Source organism: Oncorhynchus gorbuscha, linkage group LG01, assembly GCF_021184085.1.
Source record: "Oncorhynchus gorbuscha isolate QuinsamMale2020 ecotype Even-year linkage group LG01, OgorEven_v1.0, whole genome shotgun sequence".
Classification (NCBI taxonomy): domain Eukaryota; kingdom Metazoa; phylum Chordata; class Actinopteri; order Salmoniformes; family Salmonidae; genus Oncorhynchus; species Oncorhynchus gorbuscha.
The window spans coordinates 55,096,166-55,119,263 of NC_060173.1; the positions used below are offsets into that span (position 1 = coordinate 55,096,166).

At 43.5% G+C, this 23,098-nt stretch overlaps 1 protein-coding gene across 1 annotated transcript; it reads right to left on the reverse strand.

Annotated features, from left to right (window-relative positions):
- Nucleotides 1-4,673: 4,673 nt before the first annotated feature.
- psma4 (proteasome 20S subunit alpha 4) lies at nucleotides 4,674-21,763 on the reverse strand. Its single transcript, XM_046357202.1, has 9 exons — nucleotides 21,631-21,763; nucleotides 21,025-21,049; nucleotides 20,853-20,895; nucleotides 17,593-17,755; nucleotides 17,436-17,513; nucleotides 14,231-14,319; nucleotides 13,792-13,922; nucleotides 9,260-9,383; nucleotides 4,674-4,937 (listed from the first exon to the last, which is right to left on the reverse strand). The coding sequence occupies exons 2-9, from the start codon at nucleotides 21,025-21,027 to the stop codon at nucleotides 4,783-4,785; spliced, it is 786 nt and encodes a 261-aa protein (XP_046213158.1). The 5' UTR covers nucleotides 21,028-21,049; nucleotides 21,631-21,763; the 3' UTR covers nucleotides 4,674-4,782.
- Nucleotides 21,764-23,098: the final 1,335 nt, after the last annotated feature.

The following is a 23,098-nucleotide window of genomic DNA, read 5'->3' on the forward strand; positions in this document are numbered from 1 at the left end:
ATTATTTGACAGCCAGACAGAACCTGTACTGACAACGGTCCAACAAACCGGTTGTTTAATTTAGCATTTAATCTTCTGTAATTGGCAGTAATTAGGATGATGTAGTGGTGACGCTAAATAGGGTCGGTCATATCCCACCTACAAAACATAAGACAAAAAGTAAATTGTAGAATTCGAAAAAAGTGCACTGTTATTCCTGCACTGATGTTATACGTGTTGACTTCATAGAAGTCAATGTCATCCCCAGGGCTTTATTCCATTTCCTGTACCATTTAGACTTCAGTGGTCTGGCCCCGACAAAGACTTCTGTGAAGTCAAACCTTTGCTTCATTGCTGCAGTATGATATGATACAATGGGGAACAGCAATACACCATGTGGGGCTCTTCCCTTTATCTCAGATGTAGCACAAATACATTTTGGGTCTGCTGTCTGTCAGCCTACACTTGTGTGTGTGATTGTGAACTACCACCTCAACCTTATTTAGACAAGGCTTTATAAAACCTCAAAAAAAAGTATACAACAAAAGTAACCTAGTGCATGTGAGAGACAAAGATGTTGGGATTAATGGAATAGGTGAGTCAAATGCAGAGTTGTTTATCAGAATGAGTAGGCCAAAGGCTATAAAACGCTCTTCTCCGGCTGGGCTCTCAGCTCTCTTGCTGATTCAACCAATAATCTTCAGACTGTTTCCGGGAAACTGTCCCGACACTCCTGATGTTCTGCCAAGCCCACTTTGTCCCAAATTGGTTGATCTTTCCGTCTATTTCCGGTGTCAGGCCAGTAAAGGTGCTGTGCTACATGCCTTATGGTCCACTTCACCTAGGCATTTTCCACAGTCCAGTGTCAAGGCAGCGCAAAGGACATTTACATTTACATTACATTTAAGTCATTTAGCAGACGCTCTTATCCAGAGCGACTTACAAATTGGTGCATTCACCTTATGACATCCAGTGGGACAGTCACTTAACAATAGTGCATCTAAAACTTAGGGGGGGTGGGGTGAGAGGGATTACTTAACCTATCCTAGGTATTCCTTAAAGAGGTGGGGTTTCAGGTGTCTCCGGAAGGTGGTGATTGACTCCGCTGTCCTGGCGTCGTGAGGGAGTTTGTTCCACCATTGGGGGGCCAGGGCAGCGAACAGTTTTGACTGGGCTGAGCGGGAGCTGTACTTCCTCAGTGGTAGGGAGGCGAGCAGGCCAGAGGTGGATGAACGCAGTGCCCTTGTTTGGGTGTAGGGCCTGATCAGAGCCTGGAGGTACTGAGGTGCCGTTCCCCTCACAGCTCCGTAGGCAAGCACCATGGTCTTGTAGCGGATGCGAGCTTCAACTGGAAGCCAGTGGAGAGAACGGAGGAGCGGGGTGACGTGAGAGAACTTGGGAAGGTTGAACACCAGACGGGCTGCGGCGTTCTGGATGAGTTGAAGGGGTTTAATGGCACAGGCAGGGAGCCCAGCCAACAGCGAGTTGCAGTAATCCAGACGGGAGATGACAAGTGCCTGGATTAGGACCTGCGCCGCTTCCTGTGTGAGGCAGGGTCGTACTCTGCGGATGTTGTAGAGCATGAACCTACAGGAACGGGCCACCGCCTTGATGTTAGTTGAGAACGACAGGGTGTTGTCCAGGATCACGCCAAGGTTCTTGGCGCTCTGGGAGGAGGACACAATGGAGTTGTCAACCGTGATGGCGAGATCATGGAACGGGCAGTCCTTCCCGGGAGGAAGAGCAGCTCCGTCTTGCCGAGGTTCAGCTTGAGGTGGTGATCCGTCATCCACACTGATGTCTGCCAGACATGCAGAGATGCGATTCGCCACCTGGTCATCAGAAGGGGGAAAGGAGAAGATTAATTGTGTGTCGTCTGCATAGCAATGATAAGAGAGACCATGTGAGGTTATGACAGAGCCAAGTGACTTGGTGTATAGCGAGAATAGGAGAGGGCCAAGAACAGAGCCCTGGGGGACACCAGTGGTGAGAGCGCGTGGTGAGGAGACAGATTCTCGCCACGCCACCTGGTAGGAGCGACCTGTCAGGTAGGACGCAATCCAAGCGTGGGCCGCGCCGGAGATGCCCAACTCGGAGAGGGTGGAGAGGAGGATCTGATGGTTCACAGTATCGAAGGCAGCCGATAGATCTAGAAGGATGAGAGCAGAGGAGAGAGAGTTAGCTTTAGCAGTGCGGAGCGCCTCCGTGATACAGAGGAGAGCAGTCTCAGTTGAATGACTAGTCTTGAAACCTGACTGATTTGGATCAAGAAGGTCATTCAGAGAGAGATAGCGGGAGAGCTGGCCAAGGACGGCACGTTCAAGAGTTTTGGAGAGAAAAGAAAGAAGGGATACTGGTCTGTAATTGTTGACATCGGAGGGATCGAGTGTAGGTTTTTTCAGAAGGGGTGCAACTCTCGCTCTCTTGAAGACGGAAGGGACGTAGCCAACGGTCAGGGATGAGTTGATGAGCGAGGTGAGGTAAGGGAGAAGGTCTCCGGAAATGGTCTGAGAAGAGAGGAGGGGATAGGGTCAAGCGGGCAGGTTGTTGGGCGGCCGGCCGTCACAAGACGCGAGATTTCATCTGGAGAGAGAGGGGAGAAAGAGGTCAGAGCACAGGGTAGGGCAGTGTGAGCAGAACCAGCGGTGTCGTTTGACTTAGCAAACGAGGATCGGATGTCGTCGACCTTCTTTTCAAAATGGTTGACGAAGTCATCTGCAGAGAGGGAGGAGGGGGGGGGGGCGGAGGATTCAGGAGGGAGGAGAAGGTGGCAAAGAGCTTCCTAGGGTTAGAGGCAGATGCTTGGAATTTAGCGTGGTAGAAAGTGGCTTTAGCAGCAGAGACAGAGGAGGAAAATGTAGAGAGGAGGGAGTGAAAGGATGCCAGGTCCGCAGGGAGGCGAGTTTTCCTCCATTTCCGCTCGGCTGCCCGGAGCCCTGTTCTGTGAGCTCGCAATGAGTCATCGAGCCACGGAGCGGGAGGGGAGGACCGAGCCGGCCTGGAGGATAGGGGACATAGAGAGTCAAGGGATGCAGAGAGGGAGGAGAGGAGGGTTGAGGAGGCAGAATCAGGAGATAGGTGGGAGAAGGTTTGAGCAGAGGGAAGAGATGATAGGATGGAAGAGGAGAGAGTAGCGGGGGAGAGAGAGCGAAGGTTGGGACGGCGCGATACCATCCGAGTAGGGGCAGTGTGGGAGGTGTTGGATGAGAGCGAGAGGGAAAAGGATACAAGGCAGTGGTCGGAGACTTGGAGGGGAGTTGCAATGAGGTTAGTGGAAGAACAGCATCTAGTAAAGATGAGGTCGAGCGTATTGCCTGCCTTGTGAGTAGGGGGGAAGGTGAGAGGGTGAGGTCAAAAGAGGAGAGGAGTGGAAAGAAGGAGGCAGAGAGGAAAGAGTCAAGTAGACGTGGGGAGGTTAAAGTCGCCCAGAACTGTGAGAGGTGAGCCGTCCTCAGGAAAGGAGCTTATCAAGGCATCAAGCTCATTGATGAACTCTCCGAGGGAACCTGGAGGGCGATAAATGATAAGGATGTTAAGCTTGAAAGGGCTAGTAACTGTGACAGCATGGAATTCAAAGGAGGCGATAGACAGATGGGTAAGGGGAGAAAGAGAGAATGACCACTTGGGAGAGATGAGGATCCCGGTGCCACCACCCCGCTGACCAGACGCTCTCGGGGTGTGCGAGAACACGTGGGCGGACGAAGAGAGAGCAGTAGGACATTGACCTCTGACCTCATTACAGACATTGTGTGCAGACATTGTGTGCAGATGACAGAGTTAGGCCTGTTTACTGCTAAGTGGAAAGTAACTTGTTTAGCCTAGGTTGTCCCCAAGGCATCTGTTTGGTTTCATAGCAGCAGCATGGTTTGAAATGGACTTTAAAACTCCTATTCATCTATGTAGTCACAATCACTATGGTCTCAGACATTCAGACATGCTATTTAGTCTGAATGTGGGCCTATTTTGTTGCTGGGTTACAAGGTGTATTTTAGGCCCTGTACACACTCAGGTTGTAAGGCTGATGTACAGTACAACACATTTCGATGATTTATTTCCACACAAAATGTTTTATGCAACATGGACTTTGACACAACAGAAACCCAGCTGCCATTCTGGCTCCCATCACTAATCCCTGGCGGTGCAAAAAAGGACAGTCAGTCTCTTCTGACCTTAATCTTCACTTTACTTTACACAACAAGCCTTCAGATTGACGCTCTTACCGCATGGATGTCAGTCACGACCTTTTGCAGAAGTCCCTTTTCTGCATGTACAGCGATCAGGGTTCGAGGATCAGGTCAGCAGAATTAAAGCAAGGTAGAATCAATGACTAATCACTTCTAAAAAATGACCGACATCTTTTACATCGCATCTGATATCCGCCAATTCCATCAGAAAAGCGCATGGTGTATGGATGTTGCATTTAGGGAACTTCAATATTCTCCACATTACATGATATGAACATTTCCTCAGCACTGATGGCTCAGCATACAGTTTACAGCATAAGTCACATTCCCTCTCAAACATACTGTGTTCTCAAAACATGGCTCATATGATTAGTATATGACAAACTACACACGTAGTGTGACAAATATTAGACTGTGTAGAGGCTTTGAGTTTTGTACAGAGTTGTTACACAGAAAACATGCAGTCAGCCCTAGCTTTCTGAATAAACATCATTCAGCAGATGCCAGACATGTATAGTATTTCGCCTTTATTTAAAGAAATACAACAGATAGTCAAAGAACAATTTAGAAAACCTGAACTATTTAATTTTTTTTACAGAAAAGTAACAATGTGGGCCACTCATTTGTCTTTCTCCTTCTGCTCTTTTTCCTTCTTCTCTTTCTCCGCTTTGGCCTCCTCCGCCTCATGTCTCTTGATCAGCTCATCCACTTCCTTCTGTTTCAGCACCTTGATGCAAGTCTTTCCGTTCTCTCTGGTCAGAGTGGCGATCTCCACTAGATAACACCAAAGCGGAGATACATAGGGTTACAAAAAGGAAGCTACCAGCCAGCATGTAAACCAATAACATAACTTTTGGGGGGAATATTTAGCACTTAAGGAGATTGGAAGGGGGAAAATGAGGAACGCAATACAACAGACATTCATATATAGTATATGCAAATAAAGCCTTGTTCACACAGCAGGCCTTAATGCTCAAATCAGTGTTTCAAATCCATTTTGGACTACTGGACTGTCCAAACAGCAAGTTACAAGTGACCAAAATGGGTGTGTGTGTGTTTTCAGACAGCAGTCATTTGCTGACAAGTCTATGCTAGTTGTCATAGTAACAACAGTGTGTGTGTGCAGTGTGTAAGCTGATTGATGGTGGTGCTTGTTTCCCATTCCTCAAAAGTTAAGTAGCAAGCTAAAGTGACAATGCCTGCCATGGACATTTTCTATTTCCTTTGAATGTTCTAAATCATAGGATAAGAATAGTATTAAATCCTCAAAATGATAACTTTCATAACACATAACATAGCTTTCTAGCACAATCATCAATTTGTTTGTAAACAATTAACAAGCTAGTTAGCAACAATGTTCTTGTCAAACACAGTAGCTAGCAATAAACGATATAAAAACCACTTGAGGGCAAATAAATCAGATTTGACCATTCAGACAAGTCACATGTCCAGGATAGGGCTGGGCAATATGGCCAAAATATCTCACAGCATTGAAAAAGAAATTGACAATATGACGGTATTTATGTTGTCGAATAATAAAAGTTGTGACAGGGTAGGAACCAAAGTGTTGATAAAGTGTTTCATAGGTGACTCTATAATCTTTGGCTACATGGAATCCTTACTCTTAGCTACTTCTGGTAGCTACCATTCATGCCTTGCATATTCCTCAGGGGTACGCGCAATGCCGTCGGGTTACGCCAAATAAAAATGTGATTAATATTTTTTTCCTTCACATTTTCAAACAGTACATTTATATTTTCCAAAATGGGGCTATACATTTGGGTGAGGTTTTTTTGCCCTCGCCTGAGGAACCTCGTTTCACTGCCAAAAATACAATTAAACCATCTAGTGTTCAGCAAAATAACCACACTAAGTCAAATACAGGTAGCCTAGTCAAATAATTAACATCCAATCACATAACCGTTACTTTCTCGTGGGAAACCTTCACTCTTGCGCAGACATTTTGAAATGAAATATTACAATTTGAAGAATAAGCCACATGAGTTTATTGAGCGAGAATAAAGACTACCTTTTGAGTAGTAAGACATGAATAAATGCAACAGATACCATTAATAAGAAGAGCCTAGAAGAGTCTTATATGGTGAGCTACCGACTTAATTCTTCCAGCTGGCGCAGATATGGCTGGGACAATGCTGGAGGAAAAGGCCCCAAAAACTATGGACAATGCCTTCATCAAACAACACTATTTTGAAACAATTACTGCTTCGCATACAAGCCAGTGAATTGTGTGTGTTACAGCTGGATGTCAGACATGGGGGGAACGGGGACGACATCAAATGGACTTGTGGTAAAGATGTGTTGGTATCTGTACTGATGGTGCAAAAGCCATGACAAGGGGACCTAGTGGATTGGTAACACGTGTGCAAGCAGTTGCTCCCGACGCCACTTGGGTACACTGCAGCATCCACCTAGAGGCTCTTGCTGCCAAGGGAATGCCTGACAGCTTGAAAGACGTTTTGGACTTTAACATTGTTAAAGCAAGGCCCCTGAACTCTTGTGTATTTTCTGCATTATGCGATATGGGCAGCGACCATCTAATGCTTTTACAACATACAGAAGTGCGCTGGTTATCAAAGGGCAAAGTATTGACACTTTAAAAACAAAAGTTTTATTGAGTGACGAGCTTAAAGTTCTTACTGACCATAATTTTCACTTGTCTGACTGCTTGCACGATGACGAGTTTCTAACACGATTGGCCTATCTGGGTGATGTTTTTTCCCCTCGCCTGAATGATCTGAATTACAGGGCCTCTATATTCAATGGGTGGGACAAAATTGAGGCTAAGAAATTAGAGATATTTTTTGTCTGCATTAACAAGGACAACACAGGTCTTTCCATCATTGTATGATGTGTGTGCAAATGAACTCAAGATACGGACAATGTCAAATGTGATACAGCGAAGCACGAGTGAGCTGGGTGCGCAATTACACAGGTACTTTCCCGAAACAGATGACACAAACTGGATTTGTTATCCCTTTCATGCCCTGCCTCCAGTCCACTTACTGATATAAGCCTCATTAAAATTGCAACAAGCGGTTCTGTGAAAATTGAATTTAAAAATCAGAAGCCACTGCCAGATTTCTGGATAGTGCTGCATTCAGAGTATCCTGCCTTGGCAAATCGCGCTGTTAAGACATTGATGTCCTTTGCAACCACGTACATATGTGAGAGTGGATTCTGAGCCCTCACAAGCATGAAAACTAAATACAGGCAGACTGTGAATGGGAATTATTTAAGGCCGACTCCAATACAACCCAACACTGCATCCTTTCAAGCACACCCTTCTCAGTAACCTGTGGTGAGTTATTCACAATATTCAATTAACAAATAATGTTTTATATGTAGGATGGCTAAATAAAGAGCATAATTATTATCATTTGTGCCCTGGTCCTCCTATAAGAGGTCTTCGTCACTTCCCACGAGCTGGGTTGTGACAAAAAATCGAATTCTTATGTTTATAAAATGTATTGTATAGTGTGTGGCAGGCTTACAATGATGGCAAAAAACAACATTTGAGAGTGTGCTGACCCTGGTGCTAGAAGGGGCACGCAGCTGGAGGTTGAATGTTTGAAAAGACTAACAAGTTTGGGAACCACTGATTTAGAAGATCCTGTTGCACAAACATGCGCATTTTAAGTCTACACCATTACTGGTATTATCAGGCTGTATAGCTAATTACTTTTACTTTTACTCTGACTCAGTACATTTATTAGCTAGCTAGCCAGCTAACTAGCATTAGTGACTAACAAGATTTAGGCCCAACTTGCTAAGAAAAAACAAACTAGCTGTTTGCAGATGTATGAAACAAACTAATAGTGTAATTATATACTGAACAAAAATATAAAGCAACATGTAGTGTTGGTTCCATGTTTCATGAGCTGAAATAAAAGATCCCATAAATGTTCCATACACACAAAAAGCTTTTCCCTCTCAAATTGTGCACACATTTGTTACATCCTTGTTAGTGAGCATTTCTCCTTTGCCAAAATAATCCATCCACCTGACAGTTGTAGCATATCAAGAAGTTGATTAAACAGCATGATAATTACACAAGTGCACCTTGTGCTGGGGACAAAAGGCAACTCAAATGTGCAGTTGTCACAACACAAGGCCACAGATGTCTCAAGTCTTGATGGAGCGTGCAATTGGCATGCTGACTGCAGTAATGTCAATAGAGAATTTAATGTTCATTTCTCTACAATAAGCTGCCTCCAACGTAATTTTAAAGAATTTGGCAGTACGTCCAACTGGCCTCACAACCGCAGACCACATGTAACCACGCCAGCCCAGGATCTCCACATTCAGCTTCTTTATCTGCGGGATCGTCTGAGGAGGTGGGATGCTGAAGAGAATTTAGTTTTGTAGAGAATTAATATTTCTGATTGGCTGGGCCTGCCTCCTCAGTGGGTGGGCCCCAGTCATGTTAAATCCATAAATTAGGGCCTAGTGAATTTATTTCAATTGAGTGATTTCGTTCTATGAACTAACGCAGTAAAATCTGAAATTGTTGCATGTTGTGTTAATATTTTTGTTCAGTATAGAACACTAGTGGATTTATAGTAAGAAGCATTGTTGCATGTGCTGCATTGACCATGCAGACTGAACGCAAGTGTTTCTCTCTCATGTTCGAGGAACAACAAATTGCGCTCCTTGAGTGACAGGGGCCGGGGCTAGGTCTGTGTAGAAAGTGGCATAGAGAGAGATGACCCAAGTAACAAAGTCAACTATAAAAATGGATGTTACACACAGGGGATCACATTTAACAAACCAACATTCAAATGCCGTTACAGAAGGTTAAGTAAAAACCCAGCCTGGTCCGTCCATCAACACCAGTATATAGTAAAATAGGGTATCCTACCCAGCCTTATGGCAGGAATCAGATTTGCATCTGACTTTAAACAACCTACAAAGGTGGTTTGAAATGTGGTCTGAAATATCTGAGTCACTTCAAACTGCCAATGTCAACATGGCTTAAGTTAAAAAGGTCCATTAACACTCAATTTGAGTAATATTCCATTCTGATTGAGTCTCAAGAGCTCTCTCATACACACAGGCAATCTTTCACTAACACACACCTTTCTCAGCAGACAGCTTGCTGACGTCCATAGTCTTGTTGAGCACTTTGACGGCCAGAGCCAGGGCAGAGGACAGAGACATCTCTCCTTCTTTGAAGTCCTGCTTCAGCATGGACACGGCCGCCTAGGAGAGGACACAAACAAGACACTTAACATCTTTAACACAACACTGAGAAAAAAAACTCACACTTTAAAGTTAAATTAAGAAGACACTGGGGGTGCTGGTGAGCCAAAAGGGTCCCCTAAATGGCCATAAATTATTGTCCAGACGATCCCACACACCTGTGAGAAAAATACAATATTACAAAAGAATTACAGTGGGGCAAAAAAAGTATTTAGTCAGCCACCACTTGTGCAAGCTCTCCCACTGAAAAAGATGAGGCCTGTAATTTTCTTCATAGGTACACTTCCAACTATGACAAACAAAATGAGAAGGAAAAAAAATCCAGAAAAATCACATTGTATTGAATTGATTTGCAAATTATGGTGGAAAATAAGTTTTTCAATACTTTGTTATTTACCCTTTATTGGCAATGACAGAGTTCAAACGTTTTCTGTAAGTCTTCACAAGGTTTTCACACACTGTTGCTGGTATTTTGGCCCATTCCTCCACATCTACTTCGTATTGAGTTGATCAGGCTTTTGATTGTGGCCAGTGGAATGTTGTCAAACTCCTCTTGTGAGTACGCAGGCCATGGAAGAACTGGGACATTTTCAGCTTCCAGAAATTGTGTACAGATCCTTGAAACACAGGGTCATGTATTATCATGATGAAACATGAGGTGATGGCAGAGGATGAATGGCATGACAATGGGCCTCAGGATCTCTCTGTGCATTCAAATTGCCATCAATAAAATGTCCATAGCTTATGCCTGCCCATACCTTAACCCACCGCCACCACGGGGCACTCTGTTCACAACGCTGACGTCAGCAAATAGATTACCATACATAGTTGTGAGGCCGGTTGGACGTACTGCCAAATTCTCGAAAACGACAATGAGGCGGCATAAGGAATAGAAATAAAAATGTAATTCTCTGGCAACAGCACTGGTGGACATTCCTGCAGTCAGCATGCTAATTGCATGCTCCCTCACACTTGAGACGTTTGTGGTGTTGTGTGACAAAACTACAGATTTTAGAGAGGCCTTTTATTGTCCCCAGCACAAGGTCCAACTGTGGAAAGATCATGCTGTTTAATCAGCTTCTTGATATGCCACACCTGTCAAGTGGATGGATTATCTTGTCAAAGGAGAAATGCTCACTAACAGGGATGTAAACAAAATCTTAAAATAAGATTCCCCGGGATCTTTCATTTCAACTCAAGAAACATGGGACCAACACTTTACATGTTGCTTTTATATTTTTTTGTTAAGAGTAGTTAAAATACCAAGATTGATCTCACATTCTCTGCCGAAAGCTCTCGTACGGGCATAATTTACGAGACAGCGCAAAGATGCGGGTGAAATGTTATGGCGGTATTTTGGCATTCATAGGTTGAAAGATGTGCTTTTTGATAATGCATCCTATGGATGACAGAATAAAGTTAGGAATTTCCATGCGAGACAGAAGTCAGGATTTGGGGTTTCAGTGGGATTGGAAACTAGCCTAGGCTCTAGGACAGAAGATAATTCAAAGGCACGAGGGGAAATTGTAACAGGATTCATGTCTGTGACAGAGCAATATTGCCCTTTACTGTGTGGTGCAGGCATTTGTCAATCACTCCGTGTGTAGCAAGTAGTGATGGGTCGTTCGTGAATGAACAGCTCTTTTTGGTGAACGTCGGGAGCGAATCGCATATGTGAAGAGACTTTCATTTGGCTGAAAAAATTCAGTCTCTCGATGTGCAAAACTGATAGAGACATACCCCAAGCAACTTACAGCTGTAATCGCAGCAAAAGGTGGCGCTACAAAGTATTAACTTAAGGGGGCTGAATAATTTTGCACGCCCAATTTTTCAGTTTTTGATTTGTTTAAAAAAAGTTTGAAATATCCAATAAATGTCGTTCCACTTCATGATTGTGTCCCACTTGTTGTTGATTCTTCACAAAAAAATACAGTTTTATATCTTTATGTTTGAAGCCTGAAATGTGGCAAAAGGTCGCAAAGTTCAAGGGGGCCGAATACTTTCGCAAGGCACTGTACTACTGCTGATCTGCAGATTAATTATAAAAACATTCTCTGAAGACGGTAATTCCTCAGAGCAGGAACAATAGCAAGGAGAGATGAGCCAAATTAACAGCTCTTTTAGGTGAATGGAGCCAAATAAATTGGGCTCACACAAAAGACTGGGAATGCCCATCACTAGCAATTGATGTGATAAGCGCTTTGTGGGTTGACAAATACTTTCCCCCAAAACCTTCTCAATTAAAATGTTACTCAAGAATATTCAGAGACTTGTCCCGAAGCCACCCCTGCGTCATCTTGGCTGTGTGCTTATGGTCATTGTTCTGTTGGAAGGTGAACCATCGCCCCAGTCTGAGGTCCTGAGCACAAGGATCAAGTATCTCTGTACTTTGCTCAGTTAATCTTACCCTTGATCCTGACTAGTCTCCCAGTCCATGCCACGGAAAAACACCCTGACAGCATGATTCTGCCACCACCATGCTACAATGAAGGGATGGTGCCAGATTTCCTCCAGACATGACACTTTGCATTCAGGACAAATAGTTCAATCTTGATTTCTTCAAAGAATGTCTTTTCTCATGGTCTTTAGGTGCCTTTAGGCAAACTCCTAGCCAGTTGTCATGTGTCTTTTACTGAAGAGTGGGTTCTGTCTGGTCACTGTACCATAAAGGCCTGATTGTTGGAGTGCTGCAGTGATGGTTGTCCCTCTGGAAGGTTCTCCCATCTCCACAGAGGAACTCTAGAACCTGTCGGAGACTATCAGGTTCTTGGTCACCTTCCTTACCCCCAATTGCTCAGTTTGGCTTGATGGTTCTAAACTTCTTCCATTGAAGAATGATGGAGGCCACTGTGTTCTTGGGGACCTTTAATGCTGAAGACATGTTTTGGTACACTTCCCAAGATCTGTGCCTCGATACAGTCCTGTCTCAGCGCTCTACGGACAATTCCTTCGACCTCATGGCTTGGTTTTTGTTCTGAAATGCACTAGTGACTGTGGGACCTTATATAGACAGGTGTGTGCCTTTCCAAATCCTGTCCAATCAATTGAATTTACCACAGTTGGACTTCAATCGAGTTGAAGAATCATCAAGGATGATCAATGGAAACAGGATGCACCTAATCTAAATTTCGAGTAACATAGCAAAGGGTCTAAATAGTTAATTAAATAAGGTAAATGGTTTTTTATTTGAATACATTTGCAAAAAACATTCTAAACACCTGTTTTCACTTTTTCAATATGGAGTATTGTGTGTAGATTGCTGAGGAAAATCCATTTTAGAATAAGGCTGTAACAAAATTGGGCCGACCAACCAGTGCTCCGCACATTGGCTAACCGGGTTATCTGAATTGTGTCCCACCCACCACCCGCCAACCCCTCTTTAACACTACTGCTACTCCCTTTTCATCTTATATGTATAGTTACTTTAACCATATCTACATGTACATACTACCTAAATCAGCCTGACTAACCGGTGTCTGTATGTAGCCTCGCTACTTCTATAGCCTCGCTAATGTATATAGCCTATTTCTTTACCTACCCATTGTTCACCTAATACCTTTTCTGCTCTATTGGTTAGAGCCTGTAAGTAAACATTTCACTGTAAGGTGTTGTTGTATTCAGCACACGTGACAAATAAACTTTTTATTTGATTTAGAAAGTCAAGGGGTATGAATACTTTCTGAAGGCACTGTATTGCACAGGAGGTTAGTAGCACCTTAAACTGGGGAGGACGGGCTCGTCGTAATGGCTGGAGCAAAATGAGTGGAATGGTATCAAACATGGTTCTATGTGCTTGATGCCATTCCATTTGGCAAAAATGCACACACAATCTGGCTAAGTAAACATGTCCTTGATATTCAGGTTAGGCAAAGACTGAGCCATCATATACAACACTCCTGTGTGGTGAAACATTTGAGTTTACTCTTTTAATCTGTTCAATGATGAGCACCTTTCCAACATGCAGAGACCTTCAGAAGCACAGCTGCCGCCCTCTGGTGCCCAAGCTTTGCATAGTTTCATCATTAAATTTATTGCAGGAGAGACGTCACAGCATACGGACAAAGAGGGGGAAATCAGGTGCAGCCATGAGTGAATGGTCTTTGAGGAGTGGTCTTTTGGTGGACTAAGTGAAATCGGGTGTGGTAGTAATGTAGGAACCAGTATTATGGTACTGTTCATGTACTGGATCTCCATAACCAACCCAAATCTCAAAGTATACTACAGGTCATCTGAGAATCTACCACAGAAACAGGCTGCTTTATATTAAGGGGATTTAGGGCTGACAAAAAACAAAAAAAAAGGGTAATTTGTCCATAGTCGACCCGTGGTCCATCTCTGGTGATTGCAATTTGCCACAACAGATGAAGAACGCAGCACGTAAACACATCCAATGTTAAGAGGGACTTACGGCACTATTGTTGCCGATACAGGTGGCCTTCCAGCCTCCGTAGTTGCCGCTGGGGTCACTCTGGTAGAGCTGGAAACCATAGTGTTTGTCCCAACCCATGTACAGCAGAGACACGCCAAAGGGCCTTTTCCCTGTGGTCAAACCGCACAAACAGAAATGTAAAGAATGGTATCTATAATGTCAACTTTGCTTTTTGAACAACCTCAGAGATCGAAAGGCAATCATGAATTCAGAAGACACTGCTTTTTACACTGAAGGTGAACGGACTAGCCACTTAACTTCACACTTGAAATTACAGTATTGAGGAGCAGTGAGCTAAACATAATGGCCTTCCAATTGACACAGCGCTCTAGTTGCTTACGGTGACCTGCAGGTGGACTCTCGTTTCATTGGAGAGTGCTACTGAATAAAGCCTCATCTGGTGTAGACCGCAACTTACCTCCAAACTGTGTGTAGGCCTGTTTGATGTCACACAGAGCTGTAACCAGCTGCTCACAGGGGATAGGCTCCTGGTACTGCAGTAGGTATCTGTGGGAAGGGAGAAGAGGAATTCCATACGTTTCCACAATGTTGCTTCATCACTAGCTTCAATAAACTATTTAGGAGCAACAAAAAGGCACAAAGACCGAAATTTAGGCTACATTTAGGGCATTTTCACATATGAAACACGCTACTCTGGTTTGGATTGCCGGAGTGTGTGAGATTTCTACAGAAAACTTTTCAGAGTGCGATTGGCAAGACACACATTCTACATGACATTAACTAGCTAGCTATCTTATTTAGAACAGGCAAACACACTGAACAAAATTATAAAGTGCAACATGTTAACTGTTGGGTCCATGTTTCATGAGCTGAAATAAGATATCCCAGAAATGTTTCAATCGCATTAAAAAGCTTATTTCTCCAATTTTGAGCACATCCCTATTTGTGAACATTTTAGCCTTTGGCAAGGTAATCCATCCACCGGTGTCAAGTAGCTGATTAAACATGATCATTCCACAGGTTCCCCTTGTGATGGCGACAACAAAAGGCTACTAAAATCTGCAGTTGTGTCATACAACATAATGCAACACATGTCTCAAATTGAGGGAGTATGCAATTGACATGCTGATTGCAGGAATGTCCACCAGAGCTGTTGCCAGATAATTTAATGTACATTTTTCTACCATAAGCCGCCTCCGTCATTTTAGAGAATTTGGTACTACGTCCAACCGGCCTCACAACATGTAACCTCACCAGCCCAGGACCTCCAACCTGTGGATTATATGTGACCAGCCACCCAGACAGTTGGTGAAACTGAGTATTTCTGAAAAACCCATTCTGATTGGCAGGGCCTGGCTCCCAAGTGGATGGGCCCATGCACTCCCAGGGCCACAGATGGCTGCAAACCAATCATGTGAAATCCATAGATAAGGCCTAATATTTTTTTCTCCAATTGACTGATTTCCTTCCATGAAATGTAACTCAATAAAATCATTGAAATTGTTGCATGTTGCATTCATATTTTTGTTCAGTATAGTTACTGCACAATACTAACCTAATTGACAGAGCGAAAAGGAAGACTGTACAGTAATACTGCAAAAAAAATGGAAAAGCAATTCACATTTTTTCCTGAATACAAAGGGCTGTGTTTGGGTCAGATCCAATACATGACCAAATACCACTATCCATATTTTCAACCATAGTGGTGGCTGATTCATGTTATGGGTATGCTTTTAATCATTAAGGACTGGGGAGTTGGTCAGGATTCAAAATAAATAGACAGGCAAAATCCTAAAAGGAAAACCTGGTTCAGTCTGCTTTCCACCAGACACTGGGCGATGAACTCAACTTTCAGCAGGACAATAACCTAAAATAAAAAAGGCCAAATCTACACTGAGTTGCTTACCAAGAACAAAGTGAAAGTTCCAGAGTGGGCGACTTACAGTTTTGACTTAAATCTGCTTTTAAATCTAGGGCAAGACTAGCAATGGTCAACAACCAATTTGAAGAATTTTGAAAATAATAAAATGTGCAAATAATTGTACAATCCAGGTGTGTTAGAGACTTGTCTAGAGAGACTGCTGTAGTCACTGCTAAAGGTTATTCTTATTTTGTACTTTTTTCTCCCAAATTCTCATGATAGCCAATTGGTAGTTACAGTCTTGTCCCATCGCTGCAACTCCCGTACGGACTCAGGAGAGGCAAAGGTCAAGAGCCATGCTTCCTCGGAAACACGACCCTGCCAAGCCGCACTACTTCTTGACACACTGTGCGCTTAACCCGGTTGCCAGTCGCACAAATGTGTCGGAGGAAACACCATACAACTGGCGACCGTGTCAGCGTGCATGCACTGGGCCCGCCACAAGGAGTCGCTAGAGCGTGATGGGGCAAGGACATCCCAGCCGGCCGGAACCTCGCCTAACCCAGACGACGCTGGGTCAATTGTGCGCCTCATGGGTCTTCCGGTCACGGCTGGTTGTGTAGGTCTGTAGGGACGCATCAAGCACTGCGATGCAGTGTCTTAGACCACTGAGCCAATCGGAAAGCCCTACAAAAATGTGATTCTAACATGTATTGCCTCAGGGGTGTGAATACTTATGTAAATTAGATACACTACCTGAGCAAAAGTATGTGGACACTTGCACAAACATCTGAAAACAGGAAGGGGCCTTCCCCAAAAGTGGGAAGCACAGAATCGTCTAGAATGTCATTGTATGCTGTAGCGTTAAGATATCCCTTCACTGGAACTAAGGGGCCTAGCCAAAGCCATGAAAAACAGCCCCAGACCATTATTCCTCCTCCACCAAACTTTACATTTGGCATTATGCAGTCGGGCAGGTATCGTTCTCCTGGCATCTGCCAAACCCAAGATTTGTAAGTTGGAATGCCAGATGGTGAAGCATGATTTATCACGCAAGAGAATGCGTTTCCACTCCTCCAGAGTCCAATGGTGGCAAGCTTTACACAAACTTCAGCTGATGCTTGGCATTGTGCATGGTATTCTTATGCTTGTGTGCGGCTGCTCGGCCAAAGAAACCCATTTCATGAAGCTCCTGACGAACAGTTATTGTGCTGACTTTGCTTCCGGAGTCCGTTTGGAACTCTGTAGTGAGTGTTGCAAACGAAGACAGACACATTTTCTTCGCACTTCAGCACTCGGCGGTGCCGTTCTGTGAGCTTGTGTGACCTACCACTTCGCGGCTGAGCCGTTGTTGCTCCGAGAAGTTTCCACTTCACAAGAACAGCACTTACAGTTGACCGGGGCAGCTCAGCAGGGCAGAAATTTGATGAACTGACTTGTTGGAAAGGTGGCATCCTAGGACGGTGCCATGTTGAAAGTCACCAAGCTCTTCAGTAAGTCCATTGTACTGCCAATGTTTCGTATGGAGATTGCATGGCTGTGGCCGCAATTGTATACACTTGTCAGCAACAGGTGTGGCTGAAATAGCTGAATCCACTCATTTGAATGGATTTACACATACTTTTGTATATATAGTGCATTCCTGTAAAATGGAACAGTGTCATTGGTCAGGAAAACAATTGTCTTTTCGGTTCTCCGAAATGTTTTCCTAATTTATTATTATGCTTCATCATAGCAATGAAGCGCATCAATCCTATATACATCAGTGCTCTATTCATCTCTTAGGTGGTCCCCTGCTCACCTCTGTGCTATTAGTCTCAGCTCATTGGTCAGTACGTTGGCATCGGATGTGATTCCAGCCACGCTACACGCCATATCCCTGCAACACAAGACAAGAGGAAATATCACACAAGCAAGTAGAGGCAATGGAAGGGCACTTCTGCTTGACAGCAACTTACTCATTCAGCTTGTAGATCTTTTCTGAGAAAAACACCTCGTCCAATAGCTTGTGGATGTTCCTCCTCTCAGCCGCCAGCAGCACACCGTCATTGGCCAAAATCCCCAGACAAGTACCAGCGTGACCAATGGCCTCCATGGCATACTCTACCTGGTATAGGCGGCCTGCCAATGGCAGATGGCAAATGATAAGTGTGGGCAATTCCATGGTAACAGAATGTCAAATTTTAACAAACCATATAACTCCATGCACAATGACTACTACAATTTACACAGTGAGAAATAATACAAATTTAAAAAAGACTTTCCTGGAATAACTGTGCAGATGCAAAGTTCGGAAACAAACCTCCTTCAGTTTTATTTTGACCAAATATTGCATCTCCACAGTTCCTGTAAATGTGTTTTTGTAAAATTGTCAGTGGAAAATGTTAAAAGTAGTCCTTGTGCATAGAGCTCTATGGTTTGTTAAACTGTGAAATCATTGTTTTTGTTTGGTATACATTACTGTGACAAAATCTTAGTCGCTGCGCAACTCCGTTACCATGGAATTGCCTGTGTGTCTCAGCACAACGAAACAAAAGAAACGTCCCCTTTTCAGGACCCTGTCTTTCAAAGACAATTCGTAAAAATCCAAAATAACTTCACAGATCTTTATTGTGAAGTGTTTAAACACTGTTTCCCATGCTTGTTCAATGAACCATAAACAATAAATTAACATGCACCTGTGGAACAGTTGTTATGACACGAACAGCTTACAGACTGTAGGAAATGAAGATCACAGTTATGAGTCCTTTCTACTGACTCTGAAAAACACCAAAAGAAAGATGCCCATTGTCCCTGCTCATCTGCGTGAACGTGTCTTAGGCATGCTGTAAGGAGGCATGAGGACTGCAGATGTGGCCAGGGCAATAACTTGCAATGTCTGTATTGTGAGACGACTAAGACAGCGCTACTGGGAGACAGGACGGACAGCTGATCGTTACACCTGCCCGAGCTATACCAGGAACGCATAATCCCGCCATCAGTGCTCAGACTGTCCGCAATAGGCTGAGAGAGACTGGACTGGGGGCTTGTAGGCCGGTTGTAACATCACCGGCAACAACGTCGCCTATGGGCACAAACCCAACGTTTCTGGACCAGACAGGACTGGCAAAAAGTGCTCTTCAATTACGAGTCGCAGTTTAGTCTCAACAGGGGTGATGGTCGGATTGGCATTTATCGTCAAAGGAATGAGCGCTACACTGAGGTCTGTACTCTGGAGCGGGGTTGATTTGGAGGTGGAGGGTCCATCATGGTCTGGGGCAGTGTGTCACAGCATCATCGGGCTGAGCTTGTTGTCATCGCAGGCAATCTCAACGCTGTGCGTTACAGGGAAGACATCCTCCACCCTCATGTGGTATCCTTCCTAAAGGCTCATCCTGACATGACCCTCCAGCATGACAATACCACCAGCCATACCGCTTGTTCTGTGCGGTATTTCCTGCAATGAATGTCAGTGTTCTGCCATGGCCAGCAAAGAGCCCGGATCTCAATCCCATTGAGCACGTCTGGGACCTGTTGGATCGGAGGGTGAGTGCTAGGGCCATTTGTCTTGGAACTTGCAGGTGCCTTGGTGAAAGAATGGTGTAACATCTGGTGAAGTCCATTAGGAGGAGATGCACTGCAGTACTTAATGCAGCTGGTGGCCACACCAGATACGGACTTACTTTTTATTTTGACCTCACCCTTTTTTCAGGGACACATTATTCCATTTCTGTTAGTCTGTCTGTGGAACTTGTTCAGTTTATGTCTCAGTTGTTAAATCTTATGTTCATACAAATATTTACACATGTTAAGTTTGCTGAAAATAAGCGCAGTTGACTGTGAGGATGTTTGTTTTTACTGAGTTTATAAATGCACCCTTCCTTTTAGACAGCCTTCCCCCAGAAGACTAGAACAGTAAGCAAAATGACATTGAAAATTACTTTTTACCAGACATTGAAGTTATGATATGGTGAAAATACATAATTTCAAGACATCTATGTTTGGGCCAAATCAAGGCCTGTCCAGACTGGACAAAATCTGAACCAAACATTAGACGTCTATGATTGGTTCGGATTTGGTCCAGACCAAAATGCAAAGTCCGTGGATATGGAAACGGTGGACCTAGAAAATAGGTCCAAAAGGCGTCGGCGGCGGTCCGCGCTTACTGAGGTATAGCCTACAGTGTCGCCTGAAATGTAATTTTAGGAACGGCTATCTATGTGGTAGGCCCACCGTTTCTAAAACAGGCCGTTGCATTGGCTTTATTAGTCCTCTTTCCTGTCACTAATCGACGTGGCTATTTAAGCTCTGAATATCAGATACCCAACTTTATCAGTTCTCATAAACAGATTTGCAATAACACAGCAGGAAATGCAGAAGTATTTGCTTTTTCGATATGATCAGCCCATAAAAGATTGAGTTAAAAACTTGAAATCACTGATCATGACAACTGCTGTACATGAAACTCATGGAGTAGCCTGATTGTCTGTTCCATATTCTACATTTTACTTTGGCCTGTTGTGTTTTTAGGATATGTTGTTCAACAGGTCAGCACATTTTTTTTTGATTGGGCGCCATTTAGGTTAGGCTATTTGATCAGAGAAACCTGCATGATGTAAAAGGTTTCTGTCTCATTACATTATCATACATTTATCTCCAGCCTGTAGGCTACAGAGAAGACCACATACTCTCTACCATATGCTATATTTGCTACATGATTTATGTTCGATAATTCTTGTTGACAGAATTTTGGTGGAGGTGACTCGCTCCAACAGCAGCCTTGAGGAGAGTGCTTTGAATGGACAAAAAAAAATAATTTGCGTCCCTGCCTTTGACAAAGTGGGCACTGCCTATCACAGGGTGGCATCAACGCTCACCTAAAAAGCCCATATGACACAGGCTGACAAATTGTCTTTGTTTTTGGGTAGAACTGTGAGATTTTGTGTTGTTGGAGGTTCGTCTGGATCAGTTTGGCTCAGAAAATACCGCCCATGTCAATCTGCCAACTGGCGGCAGCCTAGTCCTGCCTAATGGCTGGCCCAAGATGAAGAAATAACTGATCTGACATGATTAGATTTGTAAAACTTTGCAGTAGGATATAAGCTTTCACCTATCCAATTGTATTTGATCCATCTTATTTCAAGGAGCAAGTGAAGGATGCTTTCAAAAGTATTCCAACATTAATGTCCATCAGTTGTCAATAACTTTACTGCCTATAAATTGAGAGGCTCAATCTTACCTTCAGGCGAGAAGATGGTTGTTCTTGAATCATATCGACGAGACTGTAAAAGGTCAACAATATCACACTACATAGGGCAGACTACAAACTGTCATAAATTGCTGTTGCGATTCCATCCGTTTCTTTGGCTTCCATTACAAAAACTTAGATCTCAGGTTGCTTTGATACTCACCATCTTAGTAGTTTCCTTTAAAATGCTGTGGAGGTTAAACAAACAATGTTTAGATAACAAATTCATCAACTCCACTATGTGATATGCAAGTTGCTAAAGGCTTAGTCAACTCATTCTGCCAGATTAATATTTATCCATGCCGGTATTCTAGTTTTTCAGCGCTTGCTTGTCATATCTATGGCTAACGTTAGCTCGTTTGCCTGCGCTAGTACGGAGGCCAGCAGAGTGAAACTGAAAGTGCAGTAGTACCTGAGGATTTTGAAATAATTCGCGATAAGGACAACATATGTACACAGCAATATGGATTGATTCATTGCAAGTTAACGTTAACTTCTGTTTATGCCATAGTTACAACTGTTGTAATAGCGCAAGCTCTATCAATTAGTATGCTTGCTAGCTAAGTGCTAGCTCTCGAGCTACCATGAAGCAGCAACTTTTAGCTCACTGGCTCCAGACTCCATCCACCATTACAGATGTTAAAGGAAATGACTAGCTAGCTAAATGACATGAATTACAATATCATTACTGTACAAAGCAATACGCGTGTTCTCATTTTTTTAAAGGGATAACTAAAAGCTGAAATATACAACGCAAATTGTCATACACCTTCTCTTGAGTCGTAATCTAACGTAGCCGGCGTGAAAAAACTCTGTCAAAGATATTTCCTTGTTGTACTTTTTTTCCCCTTCGACTTCTTCTTCGGGATTAGGTTGGAGGACCACATCCAATTTAAGGTGCATACACCGCCACCTACTGTACTGGAGTATGAAGCCTTTCGCCCATTATCTCAACAATCTTAAAGAAAGGCCACTATGACTTTAGACAGATCCCGCCCGTCTTGCATCACTACTCTGGATGGTTCTGACTTAGAATATGTGGACAACTACAAATACCTAGGTGTCTGGTTAGACTGTAAACTCTCCTTCCAGACTCACATTAAGCATCTCCAATCCAAAATGAAAGCATCCTTCACTCATGCTGCCAAACATACCCTCGTAAAACTGACTATCCTTACCGATCCTTGACCTCCAACACAATAGTCAGCAAACTGGATCTAGTCTATCACAGTGCCATCAGTTTTGTCACCAAAGTCCCATATACCACCCACCACTGCGACCTGTATGCTTTCGTTGGCTGGCCCTCGCTTCATATTCGTCGCCAAACCCAGTGGCTCCAGGTCATCTATAAGTCTTTGCTAGGTAAAGTCCCGCCTTATCTCAGCTCACTGGTCACCATAGCAGCACCCACCCATATCACGTGCTCTAGCAGGTATATTTCACTGGTCATCCCCAAAGCCAACTCCTCCTTTGGCCGCCTTTCCTTCCAGTTCTCTGCTGCCAATGATTGGAACGAATTGCAAAAAATAAAAATAATATATATATATTTTTTTTTCAATCACTGAAGCTGGAGACTTATATCTCCCTCACTAACTTTAAGCATCAGCTGTCAGAGCAGCTTACTGATCATTACAGCCCATCTGTAAATTGCCCACCCAACATCCCCATATTGTTTTATTTTATTGCTTCTTTTACACCCCAGTATCTCTACTTGCACATTCATCTTGTGCACATCCTACCATTCCAGTGTTTAATTGCTTTATTGTAATTACTTTGCCACCATGGCCTATTTATTGCCTTACCCCTCTTATCTTACTTGATTTGCACACACTGTATATAGACTTTTCTATTGTGTTATTGACTGTACGTTTGTTTATTCCATGTGTAACTGTGTTGTTTGTGTCGCAATGTTTTGCTTTATCTTGTCCAGGTCACAGTTGTAAATGAGAACTTGTTGTCAACTGGCCTAACTGGTTAAATAAAGGTGAAATTTTTTTTTTTATAAATAAAACAACTGCCTCGGCTATGCCACCTAGTGTTGTGGAGGACCTGGCAAGTGTTTTGCACTCCAGTGCCCAGTTTTTCAAAAATGATTTATCTGGATTTCTAGATTTCACCTATTGGATAGGATTACATGCATAGAAATTCAAATAATTGAGTTTAATGGGGACTCTCGTTCTATTTCTATGCATTTAATCCCATCCAATATCCAAAATCTGGATAGATAGCTTTAGAAA